Source organism: Castor canadensis, chromosome 8 (genome assembly GCF_047511655.1).
Source record: "Castor canadensis chromosome 8, mCasCan1.hap1v2, whole genome shotgun sequence".
In the NCBI taxonomy this organism is placed as follows: Eukaryota; Metazoa; Chordata; class Mammalia; order Rodentia; family Castoridae; genus Castor; species Castor canadensis.
In genome coordinates this window covers 44,004,614-44,032,395 of record NC_133393.1, presented here as the reverse complement: position 1 = coordinate 44,032,395, position 27,782 = coordinate 44,004,614, and the positions used below count along the sequence as shown (strand labels likewise).

The window sequence follows — 27,782 nt, the reverse complement described above, 5'->3', positions numbered from 1 at the left end:
TGAGGTGAGTGATTTGCTGCACAGTGCGTTCATGCCACGATGTGCCGCCCTCACCAGATGCCCAAAGAAATGAGGCCACTTGATTACAGACTAGACCCTCCAGAAATGTGAGCCAAGATAAACCTTTTCTATGAGTTAATTTCCTCAGATATTCATTATAGTGGCATAAAGCAAACTAATACACCCCCCAAATAGTTTAATTATAAGAGTAGAGGTAAAGATACACCAAACACAAAAGCAATACTCATTCCATATTAATTCATCAGAAGGACAGGTTTGCCAGGGTGGGCACAGTGTCTCAGTCCTGTAATTCTAGTTACTGAGGAGGAAGAGACTGGGAATATTGTGATTTGAGGCATCCAGCAAAACGTTTGTGAGACCTCCATCTCAACAGGAAAGGCTAGGCATAGTGGCATGTACCTATCATCCCACCCATGTAGGAAGCATAAATAGGATTGCTGTCCAGTCTGGCCCAGGCAAAAATGCCAGAACCTATCTCAAAAATAACTGAAGGATGAAAGGCTAGAGGTGGGCTCAAGTGTAGGTAGAGTGCCTGCCTAGCAAGTATGAGGCTCTGAGTTTAAATCCCAGTACTACCATCAAAAATAGATATTTTGGGTTCTAAGCTAGTCCTTGGGTAACTGTTATAAATGGTAACTTAGAGTTATATATGAATGTTTAGTAATCCTTATCAATATTTTGTCTTCCTCCAAACCCTGTTACATATGCATGCACCCACATGCAATAGGTCTACTATTAACCCTAAGGGCACTTGTGATAGTTTAGGTATCAGAAGACCATAGACCATCTTAAAACTACAGTTTTTCCAGGTTTCCATAGATACATATATGTATATATGGCCTCAAACTCATAAGACAGAACATTGGATCACATTAGCCATCTTCAGTCTTACGGGAGGGGCCCTAACATCAGAACCTGAATGGCAAAGTTTCTTGATGGTATAAAGAAGATCCCTGAGTGAATACTTGGTTCCTGGCCATCAGCTCTGAAAACCCTGGGGGTGCCCACAGGTGGGCTGCAGGAGGTCTCCATTGCCACACAGCTCTGAAAATACGCTTGCCATGTCCTTCCTCCCCTTCCCTGCAGTTTGCTAAGTAGTTACTTTCCTTCAGATTGTGCTGGGTCCTAGGAATCCAAAGAACAAGCCCTAGCACTGGCTGTTCTGGGGTCTGGTAAAGGAAATTGCTCTCTAAACAAAGGCCATCTAGGAGTAAACACACTATAGAGATAGGTGCACATTATGGTGAAGGCAGAAGTTCTACGTAGGCTTCACAGAGGAAATGATATTAAGCTGAGCCTTGAAAGGAGGAATTTATAGAAAGATAAGCATCAAACTGTATTTATGATGAACACTTGTTCATCAGAACAGAACAGAACAGAGCTCACTATCCTGTTTGATAAATACATTTTAGATAATTTGAAAAAAAATTTGTCATTTGCAATAGAGTTGGAGAACATTATGCTAAATGAATTGAGCCAGACAGAGACAAATACCACATTTTCTCACTTGTGTCTATGGCTGTTTTCACTATTTTCTATAATATCTGTACTAATTTTTTTAAACTAGAGCACTTTTTATCTTTTAGCTTATGTTCAGTGTACAAAATAATGGGTTTCATTATGACATATACATGTATGTACTTATGCAAGGTACTTTAATCAAATTCATCCCCCCAGTGTCCCTTTACCCTCTCTTGTTCCTCTCCCCACTCAAATTGTGCCCCCCCAATAGTCCAACTTTTACTTTTGTATTTTGAGTTTTTTTAAACCCAGATTCTGCATGTGAGAGAAAACATGATATTTGTCTTTCTGAGTCTGGCTCATTTAGACCCTACTAATTTAATGCCCACCAGTTGGTGTTCAAGGTGTACAGGGGTTCCTTTTTCTTTTCTCATGACATTTTCTATCTCTGTTTTTTATGTCAGGCATTCTGGAAAGTGTGAGACCTTATGTCTTCATGTTTTAATTTGCCTCTCCCTGATGATTAGAGACAGTAAGCATTTCTTCATGTATCTTTTCATAAATCTTTTTTATGTATGTTTTTGTGTATCCTTGCATTCCAAGGATAAATTCTGTTTCATTGTGATAAACTATCCTTTAAACATGTGGTTGAATTCTATTTCACAGTACTTAGTTGAAGAATTTTGCATGGTGTTCATCAAGGACATTTCCTTGTCTGGCTTCAGTAAGAGGGTGATGCTACCCTTGTAGAATATGGAAATATTCTTTTCTTTTTTCTTTTTTGAGGCAGGGTCTTGTTATATAGCCCAGGCTGGCCTCAAACTCATGATCCTCTTTCCTCAAACTGCTGAGTGCTGGGATTACAGACATGCATCACGATATCCAGTGATTCCTCTTTGAGTTTTTTAGAAGAGTTTGAGAAGAATTGGTATTAATTCTTCTTTAAATGCCTGGTAGAATTTGGCAATGAAACCATCATGTCTTGGACTTTCCTTTGGCGGATTTTTTATTTTTGAGTTAACCTCTTTACTCATTACTTTCCTCTTAGAACTGCTTTTGCAGTATTCTGTAACTTTTGGTATATTATAGTTCCATTTTTCTTGTCTCAAGGTATTTTAAAAATTTCCCTTTTAATTTTATTGTCCTGTTGGTTGTTCACTAGCATGTTGTTTACTGTCCATGTATTTGTAAATTCTTAGATAGTCTTCCCATGTATTGATTTCTGGTCTCATACCATTATAGTCATGGAAGATTCTTGATTTAATTTCAGTATTCTTTCTTAAGTTTTCTGAGACTTATTTTGTTCCCTAATGTGAACATCTAGGAGATGTTCCATGTGCTCTTGTGAAGAGTGTATATTCTGTTGGTGTTGGATGGCACGTTCTGCATGTTTCTATGAGGTCCATTTGGTCAAAAATGTTGGTGAAGTCCAATGTTTCATTCTTAATTTTCCGTCTGGATGATCTGTGTCCATTGTTGAAAATGGGGGTATTGAAGTCCTATTTATAATTGTATTGTTGTTGGATTTGTGGAGTGGTTTAAATGGTGAGGCCCTAAATTCAAACCCCAGTACTGTTATAGTCATTGGGAATTCCCTAACTTCTACCTGCCTCACCAAAAAAAAAAAAAAAAAAAAAAAAAAAGAATTGTATTGCTGTCTATCTCTTCCTTCAGTTTCATTACTATTTAGGTGCTTGGATGCATATTGCATGTATATTTACAATTGTAGTCTTCTTTTTTGTGGTACTGGGGTTTGAACTCACTGCCTTGTGCTTGCTCAGCAGGAGCTCTACCACTTGAGCCATGCCCTAAACTCTTGTTATATTCTCTTCCTGAATCTTCCTTTATTGTTGTATAATGTCCTTGTCTCTTTTTGTAGTTCTTAACTTTTGTCTGATATAAATACATCTACTTCTGTTGTCTTTTAGTTTCTCTTTGTGCAGTGTATCTTTTCCATCCCTTGACTTTTAGTTTATGTGTGTTAAAAGTGAAATGACTCTCTTGCAGACAGCATAAAGTTGGATTTTGTTTCTTCATTTAGTCACTCCAAGTCTTTTTATTGGAGGATTTAGTCCATTTACATTCAAGGCATTAATGGGTAAGGACTATCTGCTATGTTGTTGTTTTCTGGTTGGTTGTTTCTTCCTCCCTTTTTGCTGTCATCCTTTGTTTGATATTCATCTGTGTGCTTTGAATCCTCTGTGATATGTGTGTGTGTGTACACATGTGCATGCACTTCTAAAATTTTTGTGATTATTATGAAGCTTATGTGGCACATAACATGCTATTCTGAGCTGATAAGTTAACTTTGATTGTGTACAACAGCTATACTTTTGCTTACCTTCCTCTACATTTTTTGATGTCAAAATTAGTATCATTTTTGAGGTTTTTTCCCCAAGACATTTTGTCTGTAGTTTTTATTAATAATTTTGTCTTTTAACCCTCATACTGATGGTAAAATTATCTTATACACCATTATTACAGTCTAATATATTCTAAGTATGGCTCCATTTAACTTATACCATCGAGTGTTGTATGCTTTTTTATGTTTCATGTTATTAATTAGTGGCTTTGTTTCAGTTTGAACAACTTGGAATTTTTGTAGGACAAGTCTAGTCTAACTTTTGTTTGGGAAATTTTTATTATTTCCTCATTTCTGAAAGATAGCTTTGATGGGCAAAGTGTTTTTGGTTGACACTTTTCCCTTTAGTGATTTGAATATATTCCCATTCTTTCTTGACTTTCAGGGTTTCTGCTGAGATATTTGTTGGTATATTTGTATTGGCTTTCCTTTGCATATGAAATGTTTCTTATCTTTTGCTGGATTTTTCCTTGTCTTTTTTTTTCTTTTTTGCAGTACTGGTGGTTGAACTCAGGACCTTGAGCTTGCTAGGCAGGCACTCCACACACAAGCCATGCCTCCATCTCTGTCTTTTTCTGATAGTTTGATTATTATGTGCCTTGGTGTACTCTCATTTGAGTTGAATTTGATTGAAGACCCCAGTGCTTATTATACATGGGTGTAGGTACCTTTCTCTAGATTTGGGAAGTTTAGCCATTATTTCTTTAAATATGCTTTCTGGACCTTTCTTTTCCTTCTGTAACTCTTATTATACTAAAGTTTGGTCTGTTGATGGTGGCCCCATAATTCCTTTAGGCTGTCTTATTTTTTACTTTTGCATTTTTGCTACTCTGACTACATAATTTCAAATGTTCTGTCTTCCAGCTCATGGATCGTTCTTCTGCTTGATCAAGTCTGCTGTTGAAGCTTTCTATCAAGTCTTTCAGTTCAGCCACTACATTCTTCATCTCTAGGTTTTCTATCTAGTTCTTTTTGTTTGTATTTATTTGTCAAACTTCTTGCTTTCTTCACATATTCTTTTTTCAAATTTCTTTAAATTTTTTATCTGTATATTCTTATAGCTCATTGTATTTTTTCATGGGTATTAATCTGAATTATTTGTCAGTTGTTTCATAGACTTTAATTTCTTTTTCTGTCTTTTTTTTTTTTTTTTATGGTACAGGGGTTTGCACTCAGAGCCTCACACTTGCTAGGCAGGTGTTGTACCACATGAGCCACTCCACAGCCCTCAAGCTTCCATTTCTTTTGGATTCAGTATTGGTGCTTTATTAGTTTCTTTTGGCAGTATTGTGATTCCCTGATTTCTTATCCTTGTGTCCTTGTATTGTCTGCACATTTGAGTGGAGAATGCCCTTTTCTGGCCTTTACAGATATTCTTTGACAGGAATAGACTTTTGCTATTCAGTGGTTCTGGAAGGGGACCACCTGGTGAGGACTTCAAATAGGCAAAGTTTATTGGGAGTTCTCTCTGATGTTGGGTGGGGTTTCTGTCAGCTTCACTACCTGGGAAGATCACTGGCAGAGCTGGACTGTGTTGTGAGGCAGAGCTGGGTGCTGTGATGGCTCTGACCAGGTCAGTCACAAGATTTCCTTCCTGGCTGGGAAATCTGGCTATTTGGTCTCTACAATTGGGCAGGGCTACAGTCTGGGCTCCAAAGTTAGATGGGCAGGACAAAAGGTTATGCTCTTTAGAACTGCAAAATTGAGAATTAACTCCCTGTCAGGGTAGAGCCCTGGCCTGGGCTTTTGACTGAATTGAGTGGTACTTGTCCTCTGAATCTGGCTAGTCTGCCTCTCTGCTTCTCTGAAATGTGTAGAGGTGAACGTTTCCCTGCCTGGATGGGGTCAGTGGGGAGAAGTGTTTGAGACCTCCTATTTTGCCATCTTGCTGATGTCCTATTGCTTTATGTTTTTATTTTTTGTTTTATTGGTGGTGTATTTTTCTTTTTGGTAGCACTGGATTTTGATTTCAGGGCCTCACACTTGCTAGGCAGACACTCTACCACTTGAGCCACACCACCAGCCCTGGTTTTTCTTTTTGAGATAGAGCCTTGCTATGTTTACCCCAGGCTGGGCCCTTGAACTTGCAGTTCCTCTACCTCAGTTTGCAGTGCCAGGATTATAGGTGTGCACTGCCACACCCAGCTGCCATATGTTTTTATTAGCTACTCTTTATCTGATCCTGTGGCTTTTAATTAATGTTAGAAATAACAGGACATTTTCTATCACTGACAAGATTTAACATTGTTCTAGAGACATTAGACAAACCAATAAAATGAGAAATGAGAGGAATAATTAATAATGGAAAAGGAAAGAAATTAAAACATTTTTAAATAGTTGGTATAATTATCTAGAAAATCCAAGGCAAATAACTAAAAACCTATCACAACATAACTGTTAAAATTCTATAAAGCAGCAATAAGCAAGATGAACACCAAAAATCCATAGCTTTCTATCAATAACTATAATCCATTCCCTCCCATACCACTGCTACTAACTGAGTGCAAACCTTGCCATCTTTAGACTACCTGGTTTTAAATAATCTTCTAATAGGACTCCTTGTTTTCCTGCATTGGCCCTGCAGTTCATTCTCTACCCTGCAGACAGAGGCATTTTTTTAAAGTATAATTAGACTTCTAGATTTAAAACCATTCACTGGCCGCCCAGTACACTTATATCCTATTATAATTTGCAAATATACACCTTTTGTTTATTTATTTTATATATGTTGTAGAAGGCCAGGGAAAACAACCCTTTTGTTCTAGTAGCAAGCACTTAACATTTACTGAATAGACTCACCAAATCTACTTAAAAAAAACTTACTGAATAGTTTTAGATTTACTGAAATGTTGAGAATTCCCACATGCCCAGTACCCAGTTTCCTTTGTTATTAACATCTTACATCAGTAAGATGCATTTATTACAGCTGATGAACAAATGCTGATGTGTTATCACTAACTCAAGTTCACATTTTGCTCAGATTTCCTGGGTTTTTAACTAATTATCCTTTTCTCTGCTCAGGATCCCACATTACATTTGTTTATGTTTCCCTAGGCTCCTCCACTGTGACTGTTTCTCACATGCATTTTTGGGGTGACTTTGCCCTTTTTAAGGGGTCTTGATCAGGCATGTTATAGGATGCCCTTCTATTGGAATTTGTGTTTTCTTATGGTTTTTAGAAGACCACAAAGACAGGTACCATTTTCATCACTTCTTATCAAGGTTATACGTTATCAACATGACTTACGATGTGGATGTTGACCTTGACCATCTGGCTTAGTGGTGGTTGTCAGGTTTCTCCACTGCGGAGTTGTAACATCCCTCTGCATTCATATTGTACTCTTTAGAAGGGAGCCACTGTGCACATTCGTACCTGAGGAGCAACTTATGCTCTACTTCCTTCAGGGCAGAAAGCTACATAAATTATTTGGAAATCTGATGCATGAGGTATTTGTCTTCTCTCCCAGATTCATTTCAGTATGGACTCCTGGATGCGTTTTTTTCTTTAGGACACACACACATACACACACCCCTGATGTTCTTGTTCAGACTGTTGCACTTGGCCATTGGGAGCTCTCAGTTGGCTCCTGGTCCCTTTAGCATTGTCCAGCAGTGTAGCTTGTTTTTTTTTTTTTTTTGGCTGATATGCCTTTTGTTTTTAAAACATTCATATTGTCTGGTTGCTCCAGGCTCATCTTGTCTATTTCTTGCCCCAGTGCTAAATCAGCCATTTCTCCAATGTGCTTCTTTGTTGGACATTGGTATTAGAAATCAAGATCTCGGTGTTAGGAATGCATGTACTAATAGGCTGGAATCTACACTGAGAATTTCATTGTCCTCTATTTTTAATCCCTGTTTTTTCTTTTTTGGTTGTACTGAGGGTTGAACCCAGGGCCTCTTGCTTGCTAGGCAAGCACTCTTGTCACTGGAGCCATGTTTTCAGCTCCCCTCTCCCCTTTTTTGATTATTTTTCAAATGGGGTCTTGCATTTGTGCCTGAGTCAGCCTGAACTATGGTTCTCATATTCATACTTTTGGTATAGCTGGGATGACAGGCACATGCTGGCATGCTCTTCTGATGATTGAGATGGAGTCTTGCTAACTTTTTGCCCAGACTGGCTTTGAATATCCATCCTCCCTATCTACCTCCAAGTAGCTGGACTAACCATCCCTTTTCTTTTCTTTCTTTTTTTTTTTCTAGTTTCTTAAATAAAAAAGTCCAAATTTAACATTTTTTTGGTGTCAATTTTTTCACAAATGGTCATGTATAATTTTCTTTCAGATATGTTTTGGCTGAATTTAGTAAGTTTTAATCCAGAGACCTAGTATTGTCTATTTTTAATGGGTTTAATTTCAATTTTTATTTTTCCTTTTTATAAATTTTAAATTGTTTTTAATGGTACTGGGGTTTGACTCAGGGTCTTATGCTAGCTAGGTGAGTGATCTACCACTTGAGCCACTTCACTAGCCCTGTTTTGAGTTTTTTCCAAATAGGGTCACGAACTATTTGCCCCGGACTGGCCTCAAACCACGATCCTGTCAATCTCTGCCTCCTGACTAACTAGGATTACAGGCATGAGACATCAGTGCCCAGCAATTTTCTTTGTTTTTGAGACAGGGTCTTACTATGTAGTCCATGCTGGCCTGGAACTTGCAATCCTCCTGCCTCTGCCTCCTGAGTATTGGGATTACTGGCATGTGCCACAGTGCCAGATCTATTTTTTATTTTTAAGTCAGTGTTTATAGCATCAATTTTGAATTTAAAGTGAATAGATTTTATTGTTATACTTTAGAACATCACATACATGTTTCCATACACTGTGTAAAGAAAATGGCTTACATATTTGAGTATTTGGCATTTTCCTTAAAATTTTTTTTTTGGGTGATATTGGACTTTGAACTCAGGACCTCATGCTTGCTAGGCAGTCAGCTCTATGACTTGAGCCATGCCCTTTTTGCTTTAGTTATTTTTCATAGAGCGTTTTGCACTGTTTGCCTCCTGCATTGTTGGGGTTTACAAATGCACACCACTACACCCAGTTTCTTTTTGATCATCAAGATGGCTTCTTACTTTCCGTATGGGCTGATTTTGAACCAGGATCCTCTTGATCTCTGTGAGTAGCTGGGATTACAAGTGTGAGCCATCACACCCAGCTGAGAATTTGACATTTGCTTTGTGGCCTAATATAGGGTCAGATTTTTGTGAATGTTCATGTATTAGAGAAGAATGTGAACATTTTTCTTACTAGTCAAAGTTTTATATGCTGTATATTGGATAAATTTTGTATACTGAGTGACTCAAGTATTCATATATTTATTCAGGGCTCTAGATCTGTTTTCTGAGAAAATCTTCCCCCTCTAATCATGATTATCCAATTTCTTCCTGTATTTATGATAAATCCTCACTATATATATATGTATATATGTAATACATATATTTACATATTTATAAATATATCCCCAGGGTTCTGGGGTTGGAACTCAGGCCTCGTTTATGCTAGGCAAGCACTATACACATATATATATGCTTTATATATTTATGTTCTTTCAGTATTTAATTTTTGAAAGTTTCAAGTCTACTGAAGAGTTTCAGTAATACTCATGAGCCCATAACCCTTCAGCTAGTTTCACCAATTGCTACATTAAGCACATCCTATCTCTGTTTTTTAACACAGTTTTCTAGTAAATTTAGAAAACTAGTAAAACTAGAAAGCTGATGAAGTCAAAGAAGACCTAATGTTCATGGTTAGGGAGACACAGTGTAGAGGTCAGTTCTCCCCAACTTGATCCAGATTTAGTACAATCCCAGTTAAAATCTCAGAGTCCTTATTTTGTGGATGCTGACAAGCTGATTCTTGAGTTTATATGGAGAGGTACACTCAGCACAGCACTGAAGGAAAGAAACAAAGTTGGAGGACAACATTACCCAGCTTCAAAGCTTCTAAACTACAGTGGTCAAGATGGTTATTGTTCACAAAAGAAGAGACAAACAGATCAGGTCACACAGTCAACTGGACTAGGAGAAAAGGCAATTCAATGGAGAAAGGACAAATGGTTCTGGAACAACTGGATATCTACATAAAAAAGAAATGAAGATAAGCACTTCCATTGTTGGATCATAGGTTCATTTAGATAAATGTTGAGATAAAAACTATAAAAATCCTAGAAGATAAAATGATTAAAATCAGAGGTGACCTTGACTGTGGAAAGGATTTTTTAGATCAAAAGCACTGTCCATGAAAAAAAAAATTAAAGATGAACTCCATAAAATTAAAAATTTTGGCTCTACAAAAGACTCTGTTCAAGACAGTGCAAAGACAAGGCACAGGCTTAAAATATTTGCAGTGCTCGCTTCGGCAGCACATATACTAAAATTGGAACAGTTTAGAGATTAGCATGGCCCCTGCACAAGGATGACACGCAAATTCTTGAAGCTTAAAAAATATTTCTGATAAAGGACTGTTATCTCAAACACACAGAGAACTGTTAAAACTCAACAATCAGGAAAAACCCCAGTTAAAAAATGAGCAAAAGATCTGGAGAAACACTTCACCAAAGACACAGATGTTGAGTAAGCACGTGAAAAGATGCTACACATTGAATTCCTACATAGGAATTTACACTTCCTAGGGAAGTACAAATTAAGATAGTAATACTGCACACCCATAGAGAACAGCTGAATCCTGAATTCTGATGACACCAAATGGTGAGGACGGCACAAGGAACCCTCATTCATTGCTGATGGGAATGCAAGACATTACAGCTGCATCTGAAGACAGTTCAGCAGTTTGCTACAAAACCTAAACACTCTTATTTCCCCAAATGAGCTGAAAACTGATACCCACACAAAAAAGCAAGTAATAGTTTATGGCAGCTTTATTGAAAACTGCCCAAATTTGAAGCCAGGTATGGTGGTGTACATCCATAATCCCAGTACTTACAAAGCTGAGGCTGGAGGAGCCAGAGTTTAAGGCCAGGCTGAGCTATATAGGGAGTTTGAGGCCAGCCTGTTACATAGTGAGGATACCGTTTCAAACCACCCAACTCAATTTTTTTTTCCAAATTTGGATTCATCAGTAGATGAATGTAGTACATCTGTACAACAAAACATTCAGTGAGAAACAGAAATAAGCTATTGAGCTAAGAAAAGACATGGAAGAACTTTAAACGCTGGTGCTTAGTGAAAGAAGCAGTTACATAATCTATGACTCCAACTATAAGACATTCTAGAAACAAAGTAAGTTATCAGAAAGAAGATGAAAAAGATCAGTGGTTGCCAGAAGCTCAGAGGGAGGTCAGGAGGGATGAATGGGTAGATCATGGGAGATTTTTTAGGGCAGTAAAACTATTTTGGATGATACTGAAATGGCGGGTTCATGTCATTTTACATTTTGTCAAAACTCATCCGAATGTACAACACAAAGAAGGAGCCCTAAAGTAAAATATGGGCATTAGTTAGTACTGTATCAACACTGGGTCATCATGATAACAAATGTGCCACAGGAATGCAAGAGTTTAGTAACGGGACTCTGAGAGGGAGGACAGTGGGTACACGGGGACGCTTTCTGATGAATATGTCTGTAAATCTAAAGCTGCCAAAAAAAAAAAGTCTAATTAAAACAAAACCAAAAAGGTGTAGGGCATAAAGTTTTAAAATTTAAAGAAAACACACTAATTAACCATAATTATTTAAATACTCAGTTTGTTTCTCAGAAACACAAAAGAACTTTTATTAGCTTTTAGACATTAAAACTGTACAAATACACATAATCATTACTACTAGGATAAATTACTCTTTAGATTTTAACATTTTTCAACATATGAATTCTGAACAACCAAATCTTCTGTACAAAAATATCATATCCTTATTATTTTATAATATGGCTTTGGATGATGCCCACAGGATGATACCAATTCCATTAGTGTTTGTTACAAAGTCATAAAATGTATCAAAACATCAGCAGTTATAATATTATTATTCTTTAAAAAGAATATACAGTACTAATGTCCAGGCCACAGAGTGGCAGGTTTAATAGAGTAGTCCTGGGCTCAGAACGCCTATTTGAAATACCACCGTAGGAATAAGACTACTGAGACAACACGCTACCGGCAACTGCCGTGGCAACTGGACACGTGCTCTGTGGAGGAGCACGAAGGTCACAGCCCAGTCAGTGACCTGCAGCAGCAAGAGCTTGCTTGGGGGATCTGCTGGCACATTTTGTCTTTGTGTCTGCTAGGAATTTGGAAATAAAGTATTTTGAAGTCAGATGAACAAACATCAGACAGTTTCATGGACTTTCTTAATGATGTGATTAAGTTTGATGTGGTTAATATGGAAGTCATCAAGCTTTTGGGTTTGATAATCACCATGAATTCACATTTAGTCAAGATCAAACAACAGACTCTCCACAAAAATCAGGTGGCATAACTATGATATTCTCTATATGTTAAAGATAAATATCTTTCTAAGAAAGGCATTCTGTTCAAGATTGAAATTACCACTGATCTCATAGTTTCAAAGGAGAAAAACAAATGATAATTACAATCTTTCTGCCATTGCCAAAGTAGGAGCGTAGAGCTTTAGCCAAATAAGAGCCAGATCTGATGGCCCACAGAAGTCCGCTCACTGCTATGAGAACACAAACCAAAGACCAACCTCTCAGCCAGTATGCAAAGTGATGAATGATGAAAGCTTACCACAACATACAAGAAATGCAAAGAAAATATCCTAGACACACTTTCTAGAGGCATCTTTTTAAAAAAAAACTTATTATCTATTAATTTGCAGATCAAATACTTGATACTTTGGCAAATAGTTTATTCAATACTTTGTAAAGTCCTACCCATATATCAGATTGTGGGCAATGATGCTAACAAATGCATTTCATTTCTGGAAAGAAAGAAAACAGATGATGTTTGCTCTTTGAAGTGCCCACTGTTGCATTTTTCTTCCAGAACTCAGTAGAAATAGACATCTGTAGCCATATCCCAGGGCCAGGGACATGCACATCTCTGTGGAGCAATGTTGCAAGGCCTCCACCAGAAGTCCTACCGGTGGCCTCCATATTTGGCCACCCAGTCTGTCCTCCCGTGCACTGAGGGGACTGGCTGTGCGTGGTTCACAATGTTTAGGTTTTTTGCTGTAGGATTGTAAGTAGTTCCTGAAAACTGGCCCCGGCCAGTTTTTGTGTTCCAGGTATATTCTGAAAGAAATCAGAATTAGAAATTAGAATTTTATTCATTTGATTGTCAAATTCAAAATAAAGCAACTCATCCTCATTTTAGGGGAAAATCTTGAATTCATCTCAATTCAGTGGTCTTCTGAGTTTGTTTGCTGAGCCACGGTCTCACTATGGAGCCCAGACTGGCCTCAAGCTCACAATCCTTCTGCCTCTGCCTCTGATTACAGGTGTGCCCCTCCATGCCCAGCTGAAGCTTTTTCTTTTTAATTTTCATTTTAAAAGCAAAAGTTCTGGTGGAGTATTATATTGACACCATTTAGAATTTTTAGTAGCTTAAGAGCTAGTATTTGTGATTATCATTTTGATGTTGCTGGTATTTCCAGTATTTCTCATCTAGGTAGATAACAACACAGAATAAGGTGACCAAGAGACATTCTTGGTTCAAGTCACGGTGTTACATTTGTAATGTCATAGTGTGGTTCTAGCTAAAGAATATTCAAATGCAGTATTACTACAGATAATGTATTTGAAATTGTGAATCATGTAAAATTCTGGCTTCCTGAAGCTTCACTATAGGTTCCTAAAACAGACTTACTTTTACAGGGAAAATGTTTCTGAACTTAAGAAACCTCTCTCTTTCTCTTTTTTTTCCAGTAGTGGGAATGGAACCCAGGGCCTCACACATGCAGGCAAGCACTTTACCACTGAGCTACTTTACTGAGAAGTTTTGGCATGATAACACAATCCCCCTTAAACAGTAACTTATTTCTTAATCACAAGGTTTATTTTATTAATACAATTTGCTTAAACATTTATGAAAAGCTTAAAATTTGTAATCTGAACAATTTATCAACTGGAATATTGCTTAACACCTCAGATGACAAAGAAAGCCAAAAATAATTTTGCAGGGAACTTTAATGTCTTCTTCAGTTCCCCTCTCATCCCACCCCCACTTCAAATAGATTCAGGCATCCTAAGTATTCGGTCTGAGGAGGGATGCTCGCTCTTTTATTGTGATTTATGTGTGTGCTCCCATTGTATGGTAGCTGTCTTTCTGAGAGTAACTCTACGTGTCAATACTAAAATGAATATGGCCATTTTGTACCGCTACATGAGCTGCACCATGCTCACTGGCACGGTTTCTCCGGTTTTTCTTATGCTTCTCTGTAATGCTGGCGTGCAGGAGGAAACCCTGAGTGTCTATGGTCCTGACACACGGCTAACCTAGTTTACTGTGAACAAAGTGTGAAGTACAAATGCCCTGGGTCATACTATCGCCCTGGCTGCCATGTAGTTTCGTTGGTTGAGACAGGAAGACCAAAGTTTTCCCTTTGGTGGTCTGGCAGGTCATTTCATCTCAAAGTTAAGACGACTGGGAAAAAACTACTTATCAAAGGCTGGACAGTGTGTCTAGAGCAGCCAGTTAAGGCACCACGTTTCCCAGGGACAGCTGTTTAGTTGTGACCTTTGGAATAGGAAAAGCATCAATGTGTTCATTCAGTGAGCTCACACCTGAGGGCCATAGGTCAGAATGGTGCCCTGGGCAGAGTAGAGAGCCTGTGAGGGGACAGAGTGGAGGGAAAGGAGAGAGGTGACAAGCTCAAGTGATTCAGGGAATAGGAAAGGAAACAGTCATAAGCTAATGGCTGAGGATCTTGGGGTTCAAAGTGAGGGGTTTGAGGAGCAACATAAAACTTGACAGTTTAGGTCAGCTCCTAGCATGTGCACTGAAGTGTGTCCAGCCCAATATTTCTCAAAACTTCTTGGAAGAGGGACTTACTTTGCCAAGAAGGTGGTAGTATAGAGATTTAAGATTTCTTTTCTAGCAATAATAAGATTTTAGACTTTGGGCACCCTTGGTGAAGAAGCTAGGAGCTGATAATGGAGCCCAGATCTTAATGACAGGCCAGAAATGCCCGTGTGCCTTGGCAGGACCTAGTTGCACCTCACAGCCTCCCTAGAGCAGGGCACTCAGCCCTGTCATGCTTGCTCAGCATGTACTTTAACAATGCATTTGCCCTATTCAAAGGATTTAACTTCTTGCAGAAAATGTGTGGTAAAGAGAGGCACTGGCCTCTACTTACAGATTTTATCAATGTGCTGTAACTCTAGCAAGACATAAAACTTCTGTAAGATAGAGATGACATACCTTCTGTAATGGAATTGCAGGGAGGACAAATGAGTTGGTGTACATAGAGTGCTTAGTACGTCATGTATGGCCCTGATCTTCTCTAGGGGGCTGTGTGTGGAGGAAGCCATGCCTTAATATTCTCCTTAATACTATCTTTTCTTTCTTTTTGGTGTTTCAGTGCTAGATAGGTGCTCTACCGCTTGAGCCATGCTTTAGTTACTTTTCAAATAGGGTCTTGTGTGCTATTTTTATCCAAGCCAGGACTGGACCATGAGCTTATCCTGCATAGCTGGGATTACAGATGTGAACCATCATGCCCAGACCCTCTCCTCATTACTTTCAAGCAGGGGATGAGGAAGAATTAGGGCGTTTGGGAGGAGAGATTATGAGAAAGGAAGAAGACATTAACTTTGATTTTTCTTTTTAAAACTTGCGGGTGAGGAGAAGAGCAGGGAGGGCGACTATGAGAGGAGAGGAAATAGGTGAGTAAATGTGGTAGTGACCTGGTTTTATTTCCTGTGGGGAACTGTCACCCAAGTGGGAGAGCTGGAGGGCACATCTCTTACAGAACAGTGTTTTCCTAAGGCTGGCAAGGGCCACTTGAGAGTGAGTAAGATTTACTTCTTTTTTTTACCTTTCCTCCTATCACCGTCTGTGGGAAAATTGGACAAGCAAGAGTAAATGAAGAGATGCAAAGTTACGAGAAAGCATTTACTTAAAAAATGAAAACAGGAATATGCATGCTAATCAGGCAGAATAACTAACATATACAGGCCTTCCGTATATTACAAAAACTTTTTTTAAAAAAAGAGTTCTCTCAATTTCTAAGCAGGTACCCAAGAAAACAAAGTACTTTGAACCATGATTCTCTGCTTTTATAGTAAAAATTGCTGCTAAGTCACGGTGACTGACTCATTGTAAGGCTGGCTAAAAATATTCAAGGCTTTCTAAAAGGCACTGCTATATACACAATGTTTACTTATAAAAGAGTATTTCAGCAGAGATACTTTAAAAAGGAGCAATCCTTTTTACTGACAAGGCATCTGAATACTGCTTAAGCAGTTTACTGTGATAAAAACTTATACTGTCCAGTGCTTCCTTGCTTATTTTTTCTTTTCCTTTTCTTTTTGAGGTACTAGGGCTTGAACTCAGGGCCTTCACCTTGAGCCACTCCACCAGCCCTTTTTTGTGATGGGTATTTTCAAGATAGGGTCTCATGAACTATTTACCTGGGCTGTCTTTAAACCATGGTCCTCCTGATCCTGCCTGCTGAGTAACCAGGATTACAGGCATAAGCCACCAGCACCTGGCTAAAGCTTTTTTTTTCTTTGAGTTATTTTTGCTTTTTTTTTTTTTTTTTTTGAGTATACCGAAGTTTGAAGTTAGGGCCACCTGCTTCCTAGGCAGGTGCTGTCAATTTTTTCTTCTTCTTTAAAAAAAAATTTTTTTTGGTGTCACTGGGTTCTGAACTCAGGCCCTCATGCTTGCTAGACAGACGCTCTACCACTTGAGCCACTCTGCCAGCCAAATAAATGGGCTTCCTTTTATTTTATGACAAAACTGAGATTTGAACTCAGGGCCTCACACTTGCTACGCAGGCGCTCTACTACTTCATCACTCCACCAGCCCTACTTCCTTGCTTGTTTAGCTGTAATATTTACTATGGAAGCATCAAAATCTGGCAGTCCTAATCAGTAGTTTAAAAAATAAGATCCTGGTTAGGATAGACCGTGAAAATACTCTGGGGATCAACGTGTAAATTAAATGACAAGGAGGTATCATTAAGCTTCTGCTTATTTGCTTTAATGTTTATTTTAGGTGCTTCAATAAAGGTGTCTATTAAAATAATTTAGAGAACATTCATAGTCAAATCTTGGAGACTCAGGTACAGAATCAGCACCTTCAGTTTCAAAAGCACACTCTTGCATGTGGCTGTCACATAGCGCCATTACCCACACTAGCCACGATCCTGGAGGGTGGAGGGATAAAGGCCCTCATATCTCACACTGCTGCACAGCAAAAGCCCGAAAACCCATCACTGGTGATTCCTAGACTACAATGAAACTAGAGAAATGAACCACAGGTTAACTTAACACGTAAATCAAGTGTCCACATTTATTAAGCTCTCACTGTGTACCAGGAGCCAGGCAGAAATCTCTGCAAAGTGCCCTTTGTTACGTCTCATTGTGTAGCAAGGTGCACTCTGGAACTGGAGAAGCCCAGTCTACCCTGGCTCCATGACCTGTGTGGCCTTAGCATTACCCGAGGCAGTTTCCTCAGCCGTGAAGGAGAGATGCACACCATCAGGTGGTTGTGAGGACTAAATGACACAGTCTATGGAGCCCTTCACACTGGGCCTGGCAGACAGTCACCACTTCATTAGAGGTAGGGCTTCTTTTAATTATTAGACTTAACATAATTTCAGGAGAAAAATAGGACGTTTTGATAAAAACAATTACAACTGTGTTAATAGGTTGTGATTAATTTCAAAGTCCTCACTCGGGAAAAAGGACTGTAAGCATAGAAAAGAAAGGGGTCCCTTCTGCTCCAACACCTGAGAAACTGTATCTGAAGTAGATCTTACCTGAAGCTTTCGCACCGAGGGGTGCTAAGTGGATCCTCTGGCTGGTTGACCCCACTTCTTTTTTGAGAAAGGAAGGAATATATCCTGACTGTTTGTAAGTGGTGTAACCTCCGAGATTTCCTAGTGACGTATCATAAGGTTTCACAGTCAGAAGTAAATATTTAAAGTGCCACAGCTAACTTGGACTACTGCTATTACCTCTAAGTACCAACTATGTCCCAGCCACTGGGCTACACAGCCATTCAGTCCCTACAGACACCCTCTCAGAGGCAAGCCACTGCAACTGGGGGTTCTGTGCCCACGGTGAGAAAGGGACTGAGCTAGAACATGAACTCCAGGCCGAGGTTTGTTCAGCTCACCCTACACACACCCGGCTTCTTTATAAATGCTGGTTCTTTTTTTTTTTTTTTTTTTTTTGGTGGCACTGGGGTTGGAACTCAGAGCCTCACACTTGCTAGGCAGGTGCTCGTACTGCTTGAGCCACTCCACCAGCCTGTAAATGAAGGTTCTTAACATGGGGGTGCTTTCCTGTGCTTTTTCTTGTTTTATAAAATGGTTCTAAGTGGACTTATTTCACAGGGTCGTTGTAGGGACTGAATAAGACATAGGCAAAGCAACTAACATAGGATATAGCATTCAACGAATGTCAACTCTCACTATCATCACTGTCATCACCACCTCTAGTAACAAATGACCAATCTGAGGGCAGCACAGGGATGAGGGATGGAACCATGCCAGTCTCAGAGGGATGGAGAAGAAGTGGGTTTTCAGGACTGGGCTGGGGTGATAGGGAAAGAGGGAATGCAAACCCCAAGTCTGTAGCTTCGGTGACTGGGTTGTCATAGAACAGCAATACAGGAGGGGAATCAGGTGTGGGGGTGTGAATGTTTATCAAGTTGGGGAGGGGAGAAGGCTGGCTTGGAGAACTGCAATGTTTAGGGTCTGCTGGTTCTGGAGCTGTAGGTGTGGAGCAGCCAGCTCAGAGGGACTAGAACAAGCAGAGATCCAGAATAGACCCCAAGGAACATTAGCATAAGAGTCCAGAAGGGACAGAACCCTGTGGAGCAGGGAGACTAGAGAGGTAGATGGTAGGAATAACAAGATATGGAGATGTGGTCACCGGGTAGAAGCTACTCCAGTGGCTTAGGCAGGCTGAGGACAAATGACAGTGAGCCACAAGGCACACCAGAAGGAGTAAGGGATAAGGAATCTCACTGCAGGGAAGGGGACAATTTTGTAAACCGAAAGGTACGACCAGGCTCTGAACATTCTGAGGAGTTTCAAAGAACTGGTCAGCCGACAGTTAGGAATGAAGTGTTTCCCACAGGGCTATTTGTTCATGTGTCTGGATGCTGGCTCTGGGTCCCTGATGTCCCCACAGGGCTGGACAGCAAGCATTTGAATTCTTGCTCTTAAAGTAACAAAGGTCAAAGAGCAGACCCTAAAGGGCATCACACAGTAAGCAGATGTCATCAATCTGTTACTGAATTTTACACGAGTACAGCTGCCTAGGCTAACCTTTCTGGTCACCCCGAGTACTAAATCCATCTTTATTTCAAAGGACCTTTGGAAAGTAAGTTCAAAGCTGTGGTCACACATAGTAGCAGCATACTCATCATCACAGCAACTGCTTATTAATACCGTGTGGCAAACGCCCTGGACCTAGGTATGTAACAATACCTAAGCAGATATTATGCCTTCTATTTTATAGAGGGGGAAACTGGCTTAAATACCTCCCCAAAAAACTAGTGAGTAACAAGATGGGGGCGTCAGACACCACAAGCCATGCACTGAACAGTTATACAATACTGCTGCTTACTTCAGAAAGATGCTAAGAAAAAAATGAAAAGTGAAGTCTTCTTAAATTATTCTGGTTTATTATTTGAAGTGTTCATGAGGTGTAAATTTCCAGATTGGAAGTCAGTGGTTGGCACTGTCGGATCCAGTGACATCAAACCCGAGGAAATCCACCATCTCCATTAACCTGCTTTTTCCTTTAAATGATTGCTGACACTTAAAAAATGACTTTTGGAATTGATAAAAATTCCAAGAATATGGATCAAAAATGAGAAAATATTCTTTTAATTATTTTCAATAGAATTACTTGTTTGATTTCTACAAGTTGCCATAATTAATTTAAGAAGACAAGTATAAAGCAGGTATAGAGTAAATAAGTCTTAGAATCCTAACTACTGAAGGAGGATGTCCATTTATTTATTTATCTACTTTTAGATAGGGTCTTGCTATGTAGCCCAGACTGGCCTCAAACACATCATCTTCCTGCCTTTGCCTCCCAAGAGCTGAGACTACAGGTGTGGACTGCCATACCGAACAAGGAAGAATTTTTTTTTTGTGGTACTGGGGTTTGAACTCAGGGCCTCATGCTTGCTAGGTAGGTGCTCTACCACCTGAGCCACTCCACCAGCCCTTTTTTGTGTTGGGTATTATTGAGATAGGATCTCACAAACTATTTGCCTGGGCTGGCTTTGAACCACAATCCTCCTGATCTCTGCCTCTTGAGTAGCTAGGATTATAGGTGTGAGCCACCAGTTCCTGGCAAGACAGATGTTCTTGATTCAGGGAATGGCTGTCCTGATCTAACTTCTAAAAACAGGTCACCTTGGCCTTTTATGAAGGAATTAGAAGCAAATGTTGAGAGAAAATGAGACAGAGTAAAGAATAAGTTGTTTTCATTTACAATGCCTAGAAATTACCTTGTGGGTCCTCTAATTTTTCAGGAAAACTTTCATTGCATGATAGTTTCTCAATTGGTTTAATTATACTTTCTTCTAAAGAGAAGGCAAGTGGAAAAAAAGAGTAAGAAGAAGAATGGTGTAGAAAAAGCAGAGAAAACATGAGTTAGATGATTAATGAAAGATCCAGGAAGAACTGTTAAAACAAGACAAGGTCCCCGAGTATTGCCCCAGCTTTCACTTGATGACAATTGTAAGTTCCCAGGACTCAAAGCTGTAGTACTGTCATTTGAACTGACCTGCTGGCTCTGTGAACACTATCTTTAAGTAGCTGAGATAAGAATAAATTACAGGCTGAAGTATATGACACCTCACCCTATTCAATGGGTAAGCTGAGTGTTTGGAGTTTGAAAAACTTGTAAAGCATCCAAGTGTGCAGATGGCACATCAGAATAGCACACTGAACTGCTGGCTCACTCTCTAAAACCTCAAGAGTAAACTTGTTTGGTCCAATACCACCCACAATTTTAAGAAAAGAACTCTACCTCTGCATACATTTTTAAGTTGTTAACAATTTTTCATCTTTAACAGTTGCAACTGATGCTATTGCTTACATATTAGCCATATAAACATTAAAAAAATAAAACTATAAGAGCTCTCCTTTAAATACAACCAATGGAAAACCATAGTGATTATACGCCACCAATACTGATGCAAAGATACATGAGCAAGTTCCCTTTTCACTGAAAATTGTATTTCATACTTCAGCTTCTGGAGTTTATCCAAATTTAATTTCAGGTTTAGACATCTACTAAATTGATCATTCAAAAACATGTATATGTTGAAAGAAAAGTTAAATTTCTGTAACCATATTAAAATTCCTTTTTATGAATTAAATATCATTACAATGACTCATTCTATATAACTTGTTATAAATTTTGATTACTAAACATGGAAAGGTAAGTTTTTTGGAAACCCATCTCTTAGTGAGAAAGATAAGACTCTTGTCAAGTAGCTTATGTGTCAAGAAATGAATCATCTGTTGCTGGAACCCATGGGGTTCAATTTCAGTGCTATTTCTTTTTCCTCCCCCCACCATTTTTGGAGCTAGGAACACTGAGAAACCTCGTAAATGCAAATAAATAGCTGGGAAGCAAAGGTGTTTTGTTACAGCTTTGCACTCCATTCTTTGTACATATACCAAAAATCATAGTGATCTCATAAAAATGATTTTTAATTCTCTGTCAGCTAATATTTCAATTAAGAAAAATTTTCAATTTTCTGAAAGCTAAGAACTGAAAACCACATGACTTTTTTTTTTTGTGAGACAAAGTCTTACCATGTAGCCCAGACTGGTCTTGAGTCTCCCAAGTGTGGGTTCCTGACTTTAAAAAGATTGGCTCCCCAGTCATGAGGGTTACTTCTTTTCTCCACACTGACTTCAACCTATAAACTGTCCCTTTGATTGGAGCCCCAAACATTTTTACATTTTTGGGAAATAGGAAACACACCATCTTAACTAGTGAGAAATTGTCTTTTTCTTTTGTAAAGTAGGACAAATGAGAAACTTTGCTAATAAGGCAGATCCATTTAGGAAAGAACCTAGATGGAAGATAAGGATCTGGAAAATGATTCCCTTCAACTATGTGTGCACAAGGATTATTTGGATGACCTTTGTCTACCCCTCTCAGGGCTATACCTGTCTCCATCAGCAGAAGGTACCCACAGTATATTTAAAAGTAAACAGCTGTAGAAGGCAATCAACATACATTTATATTTTAAATTTATTCATGCGTTACCTGCATTACTCCTCTTGAAAGCAAGTCCTGCCCCAATAGGTCCCAATGACTTAGGAAATAGCTGGTTATTCCAAGCATATGTGTTTATATCCTTTCCCCTGGCTACGAAGGACATGTTCTTGGGATTTACACCTTAGAAGAACAAGGCAGTCATTTCAAAGGTTAGAGTATGATCATATACTTGAAGGAAAAATATACATTCAGATAAAGATTAGACATACTGTGGACAGATTAGAGATAAACTTAGGTTAAAACATGCTTGCTTTTTGATGTATCCTGACACGATCCTAAGCCCTCAGCACAAACCTGGAACACTTTATAAACAGAACATACTTTCTATGTCAAGTAATAATAAGCATTGATATTCAAGCTAAGCATCACATTAAAATTGAGGAGGCCCAATATATTTTTTTCCTTTAAAAACATGATAGCATCCCTCAATTGCTTTGGGTGTATACTCTGGGCCAGACCCTTGGTGACAGCTGGCATAGCAGGGAAGACAGACATGTGACTTGGTACTCAGGAAAACCCAAGAAGTTCCAAAGAAATCCATATGGATTTCTTATCGACACTTGTACATGAGATATAGTAAAACCTACAACTTATCACCTGTGTACTAGAAAGACGGTGCTGAAAATGTACTTGGGAAAGAGAACATGCTAAATTGTTTATGATTTTCTGAAATCTGTGAAATGTCAAGTCAGCCTTAGGCTTTAGTACTAGTGGTCAAAGAAGGTGGTGCTAACATGTTAAGAGATTTGAAAACTTGTTTTTGTTTGCTATTCACTGCTAATTAAATTTGGCTGAACTTCTGTGATGCTACATTTCATATAATCTAAGCTTTTAGGTCATACCCAGGGTGATTTCTTTAACTACTGTAGACACCATCACTGCAGATTCCATTAACTTAGCAGTTCTTTAGAGCTGCTTCCAGGCAGTTATGAGCCTTTGCTTTCACAAACTGAGCTTTATAGAAAGGTTTCATATGTAAAAGAAATATAATAATTATAATATAATATAATATAATAATATTATTTCTTTTGAAAGCTGAAATCCTGAGCCTCAAAAGCCACCCATCACTGGTTCTCTAAGGAAGCACTTCACTGGCTAAATAATTTCCCTGTTGTATAGGATATAACTCCTTAGGGATTTTGGCTTCTTATAAAACAGCTACAAAAAAGAGCTATAAATAGGCAATTATCTGACAAAGAAGATGTGGTAGGTAGCATTTTAAAAAGTCTTTAATTCATAGTAAAGAATCTCAAATTAAAAAATCATATTAAAATGTTTACTTAAAAAGAAGTGCAAGGTGGGGGAAAGATTGGAAATCTCTTTACACAGTGTTCATAAATATAGTTTAACAAAGAATGGGTCATGAATATTAAAAATTATTTTGTTAATCCAATTAGCCATGGCAATATCTCTAGTTTTTTAAAAATGCATAACACTATTGAAGATAATTGGTTTAATTAAGTTCTTAAGATTCCAATTTTGTTAGAAATAGATACATCTAAGAATTATAAATTATTAGTGTGTATTAGTGTATATAAGCTTTTATTAAACATCTTCCATATACCAAAAAGGAAGAGGCAGAAACTAATACAGTTGATATTACAATGATAGATCACCACATAAGGATAATCTCGTCTCAAAAGACAATTTAGAAGCCAGTTAGCAAATATTTACTGAGCACCTAATTACATGCCAGGCAGCATGTGTGGCATGGGAGAAAAGAGGCAACAAAACCACACCACTTCTGCTCGCCTGGCTCTCACACGCTCACAAGAAGGGAGTTACATACATCATGAACAGTGTGCAAACTGCTTAGAAGAACCTGGGGAGGAGGTAAGTGACAGAGGCAACTGAGTCTTTCTTTAAACAAAGCAATGTTAAGCTGAACTGTGAGTCACTAGGGGTGGAGTGGTGCGTTCCTGGGCAAGGCAACAGTTTGGACTGAGGACCTGAGATGGAGAACTCAGAGATGGCTACCACGGAAGCCGCAAGAACAGGGGTGGCGCTACATGAGGCTGGGGTTGGGGGGATCCAGGTCGCAAGGACTCTGTGTATCATGTTAAGAAATTTAAAGTGAAGTAGGAGAAGCTAACCCAGAAATGCCACAGGACATTGAATAATGGTGGGAGGGAGGATGGTAAGTGATAAATGGGGAGAGAGAAGGATCCATCCACCAGGGTTTCAAAAGTGCTATGGAGCATGCTGCTCTGCCAGCTGGCAGTGGTAGCAATGGCTCATGCTCTGAGTCCTGGTTCTAGGAGCAGGGGTGAGACCAGAGGGCACCACTGAGAGATCGTTAGCTTTGCATTGCATACTCTATTTTAACTACCTTGCAATAATTAAGTATCTAAGGCTTACAGGGTGAGCTGACAGATGACTGCAGTCCCATTGTAAGTAACAGAAAACACAACCTCAAAGTCTTGCTCCAAGTACACAGCCGGTCAGTAGCAGGTCATAACTATGACGCTTGCGTGTCTTTCCCTGAAGGTCAGTGTCACAGATCTGCCAGTCCTTGTAGTATAATGTCATTCTGCCCTGTAATTATATGGCACATTTCTAGAGCTCCCATAATCCTAAAGGTTGATATAAGACCTTTATACTTGATTTTAGGGTAAAAAAAGAGGGTCCCCAGTGATACTATTCTTCCTTATTCCTGAGGATATTTAATTATACAAATAACTGAATCATAAATAAGTGTCAGGGATTGTTTCTTATTCATGTTTCTATCCTTTACACAGTTCCTGGTTCACAATAGGTGCTCAATAAATGTTTGTCCAAGTGACTGTACTGAACTCAATTTTAGGTTCGAATCTCATCCAGCTCAGGAGAGCGGGGACATCTTCAAGAAAAGAATGTCAACAGGGTAACAGTAAGGCTCAAGTTTAGATTTCAGAAATTCTTGTCATTTTGAGTCTAGTTTTTAAGTCTCAATTACAGCCATACTTCTGACCCCAAATAACATGAGATATTTGTTAGATCTTTCTTTTTAAAAAGACAATGCTCAAAGAGGTCTCAAATAGCCTGAAATGTACTCTTGAAATCCCCATCAGGAAGCAGAACCATGAAAATGGGGTGCTTTGGATCCACTGATTGTTGTCAAGGAGTTATAGTTATTTCTACCAGAGGGCCCCCTTCTAGAAGTGGGACAAATCACTGGTTTGCTAAATTTCAGTCAGTGAAATGTATTTCATATCTTTTCTTTTTTTAAAACAGAGAAAAGTGTTCTCCATGGATGTAATGTTCTGGGAATTCTGTTACATCCATGCTTTTGTAGTCAGACTAGAACTCTCATGGGTTTCAATGCTACCTGTAGCAAAGGATTACAACACAAGTATTTTCGCTCTTTTCAGAAGTGCACCTGAACCTTTATGATCATAATTTCAACTCGTCTCACTTTCCTAACGCCTTCAACCCATTTCCCACCCCCCTCCTCCTCTCCTGCATCATCAATTCCTCCCTTTGGAAGTGATCATTTCCGCCTACTCTGGAGTCTTCACTGTTAAAGAATCATTGTGTTGTGTTCCCCCCACCCCCCAAATTCCCTTGGATTTGGCTCCATTTCTAAGTTTTATTCACAGCAAATACTGCAAATAGTCATCTACATTTTCAGTCTCTAATTTCTCACTTCTTATCACTTTTCAGCCCCCACTCCCACCTGGATCTGCCTTCAACAACTCCAGACTGAAACCATTCAGGTCATCAGGGAGATTTCTATTCCTTCAACTGCTCAGCAGCAAACAACACTTTCCTGTACATTTTCCCTTCTTAGCCTGGATACGACCTTCTGAATTACCTCCTTATCTGTCTGCTGCCTCCTTTCCCCTTTGTGGGCTTTTCCTCCTCTACCTCTGCAGGAAAGCCCACCGTTCCCTCTCACAATGTCTCCCCGGTGATCCTATGCAATCCTTTGAAGACTGCGTGCATTATATCTTGGGCCTGGGTTCCTCCTCAGCATTCCAGGCTCTTCTATCTCACTATTTGCTTGAGCTTTCCTCTCCTCACTGAAATGCTTCCCAAGCATCTCAAATGCAATGCCCCAAAACAGGTTAGGTGGCCTTTTCCCACCCACTCCTGTTCCGTAGTCTTTCCTGTCTCAGTACATGGCACCACCATCCGCCCAAACTCACTTTCCCCATATTTTCCACCAGTGATCCACCAGCAAGTCCATTCCTGAAACATAACAGAACCCACTGCCCTTTAAGTCATCTTTATCTTTCCTTTCAAAGGCTGTAGTAGCTTCCTAATCAGCTCCCTGCTGTTAGTCTTGTTCTCAAGTAATCTTTTCTTTACTTTTTTTGTTTTTAAAACTTAGCTTTGTGTGTTTGTTTTCCTTTTTTGAGACATGGTCTCACTATGTAGCACAGACTGGCCTCAAACTCACAATCCTCCTGCCTCAGACTCTGAAGTACTGGGATTACATGTGTGTGCCACCACGTCCAGCCAATCTGTTCTTTATCGAGGGTCTTTTAAATATATAATCAGATGCTGTTCATTTCCTGAAGCCCTCACAAAACTCTGCAGTGGACCAGGAATAAAATCCAAATTTGTCTGCCCTAAAGACTGGCTTTCCCCACAACCTCCTTCCTCTTACTCTGGTTCACCTCTCAGCTTTCACAGTAGCACTTCTGACACTACATTCTAATTCTCTCTCTCTTTATATTATTATTATTATTAAATTTATTTATTCATTTTTGCTCTCCACTAGAAGCTAACCTCCTGGAGAGCAGGGACCTGTCTACCTTTGTCAGTGCTAAATAGCAATGCCTGGAACAGGAAGTTCATGGCACTTATTAGGAACTTAATGAATATCACAGCCTGAACTAACAAACGAATAATCATGCTACCCAAAGCGCCTAGAGAAGTTTCCCTCTTTGGCATGGAGAAGGGTTACCTATCACTTAAGGACCAGCTGACTTGCCTCCAAGTGGGATGAACTCATTCTCCTCTGCTCCACCACTGTTTCTTGCATTTAATGTTTCCCTTTTCTCTCTCCTCTCTCTCTCTCTCTCTCTCTCAAGATGGTGAGCTCCTTAAGGACAAGGCCTGTCTTGCTCTCATTTGGGAATCCCTAGCCCTACATATATATGCTTCTTGAATGAGTGAATGACAACAATGAATGAAATGCACAGAGAGGCACAAAGGGAGGTAAAAATCAGGAAATGTCTTAGTCACCTAGAGACACTATTGTAAAACATGCTCATAAATGCTGTTTGTCCAAATGCAAAATCTACGTTGCTTAGGGAGCTTGGGGAGAAGGCAGTAAAGGCTTCTTCCTTGGGAATTACTCCTCTCCAGAAAATCCTGAATGAGAAACTAAGAGTAACTACCTGAGATCACAGTAGGGTTGCAGTGGCCTGCAACCCATGACAGAACTCTATAGGAACCTAAATGACAACTGCCATTTTTACAGATTGGTTGTAAAGAAATGAGCAGGCAAATTCTCATCTTAAGAAGTAATGACATGAAAATTTCCTACACAGAAAACTAGAATGACTTAAAAAACATTTTCTTGCTTTTAAGAATCATGATATGTTGTCA

General features: G+C 39.2%; 1 protein-coding gene and 1 non-coding gene across 3 annotated transcripts in view; one reads left to right on the top strand and one right to left on the bottom strand.

The window, feature by feature from the left end:
- The first annotated feature begins 10,187 nt into the window (after positions 1–10,187).
- Positions 10,188–10,291, top strand: LOC141426042 (U6 spliceosomal RNA). Its single transcript, XR_012451154.1, has one exon. It is a non-coding gene; the product is annotated as a U6 spliceosomal RNA (small nuclear RNA).
- Positions 10,292–11,586: 1,295 nt separating this feature from the next.
- Positions 11,587–27,782, bottom strand: part of Mak (male germ cell associated kinase) — a 63,529-nt gene continuing 47,333 nt past the window's right edge. The window contains exons 12-14 of one of the 2 annotated variants that reach the window (XM_074082906.1): positions 22,233–22,364; positions 17,741–17,860; positions 11,587–13,046 (exon numbers count right to left, since the gene is read on the bottom strand). In XM_074082906.1, the coding sequence (XP_073939007.1) occupies positions 12,892–13,046; positions 17,741–17,860; positions 22,233–22,364 (407 nt within the window). In that variant the 3' untranslated portion in view covers positions 11,587–12,891. The remainder of the gene's footprint in view (positions 13,047–17,740; positions 17,861–22,232; positions 22,365–27,782) is intronic. The other variant, XM_074082908.1, reaches the window with a different exon arrangement.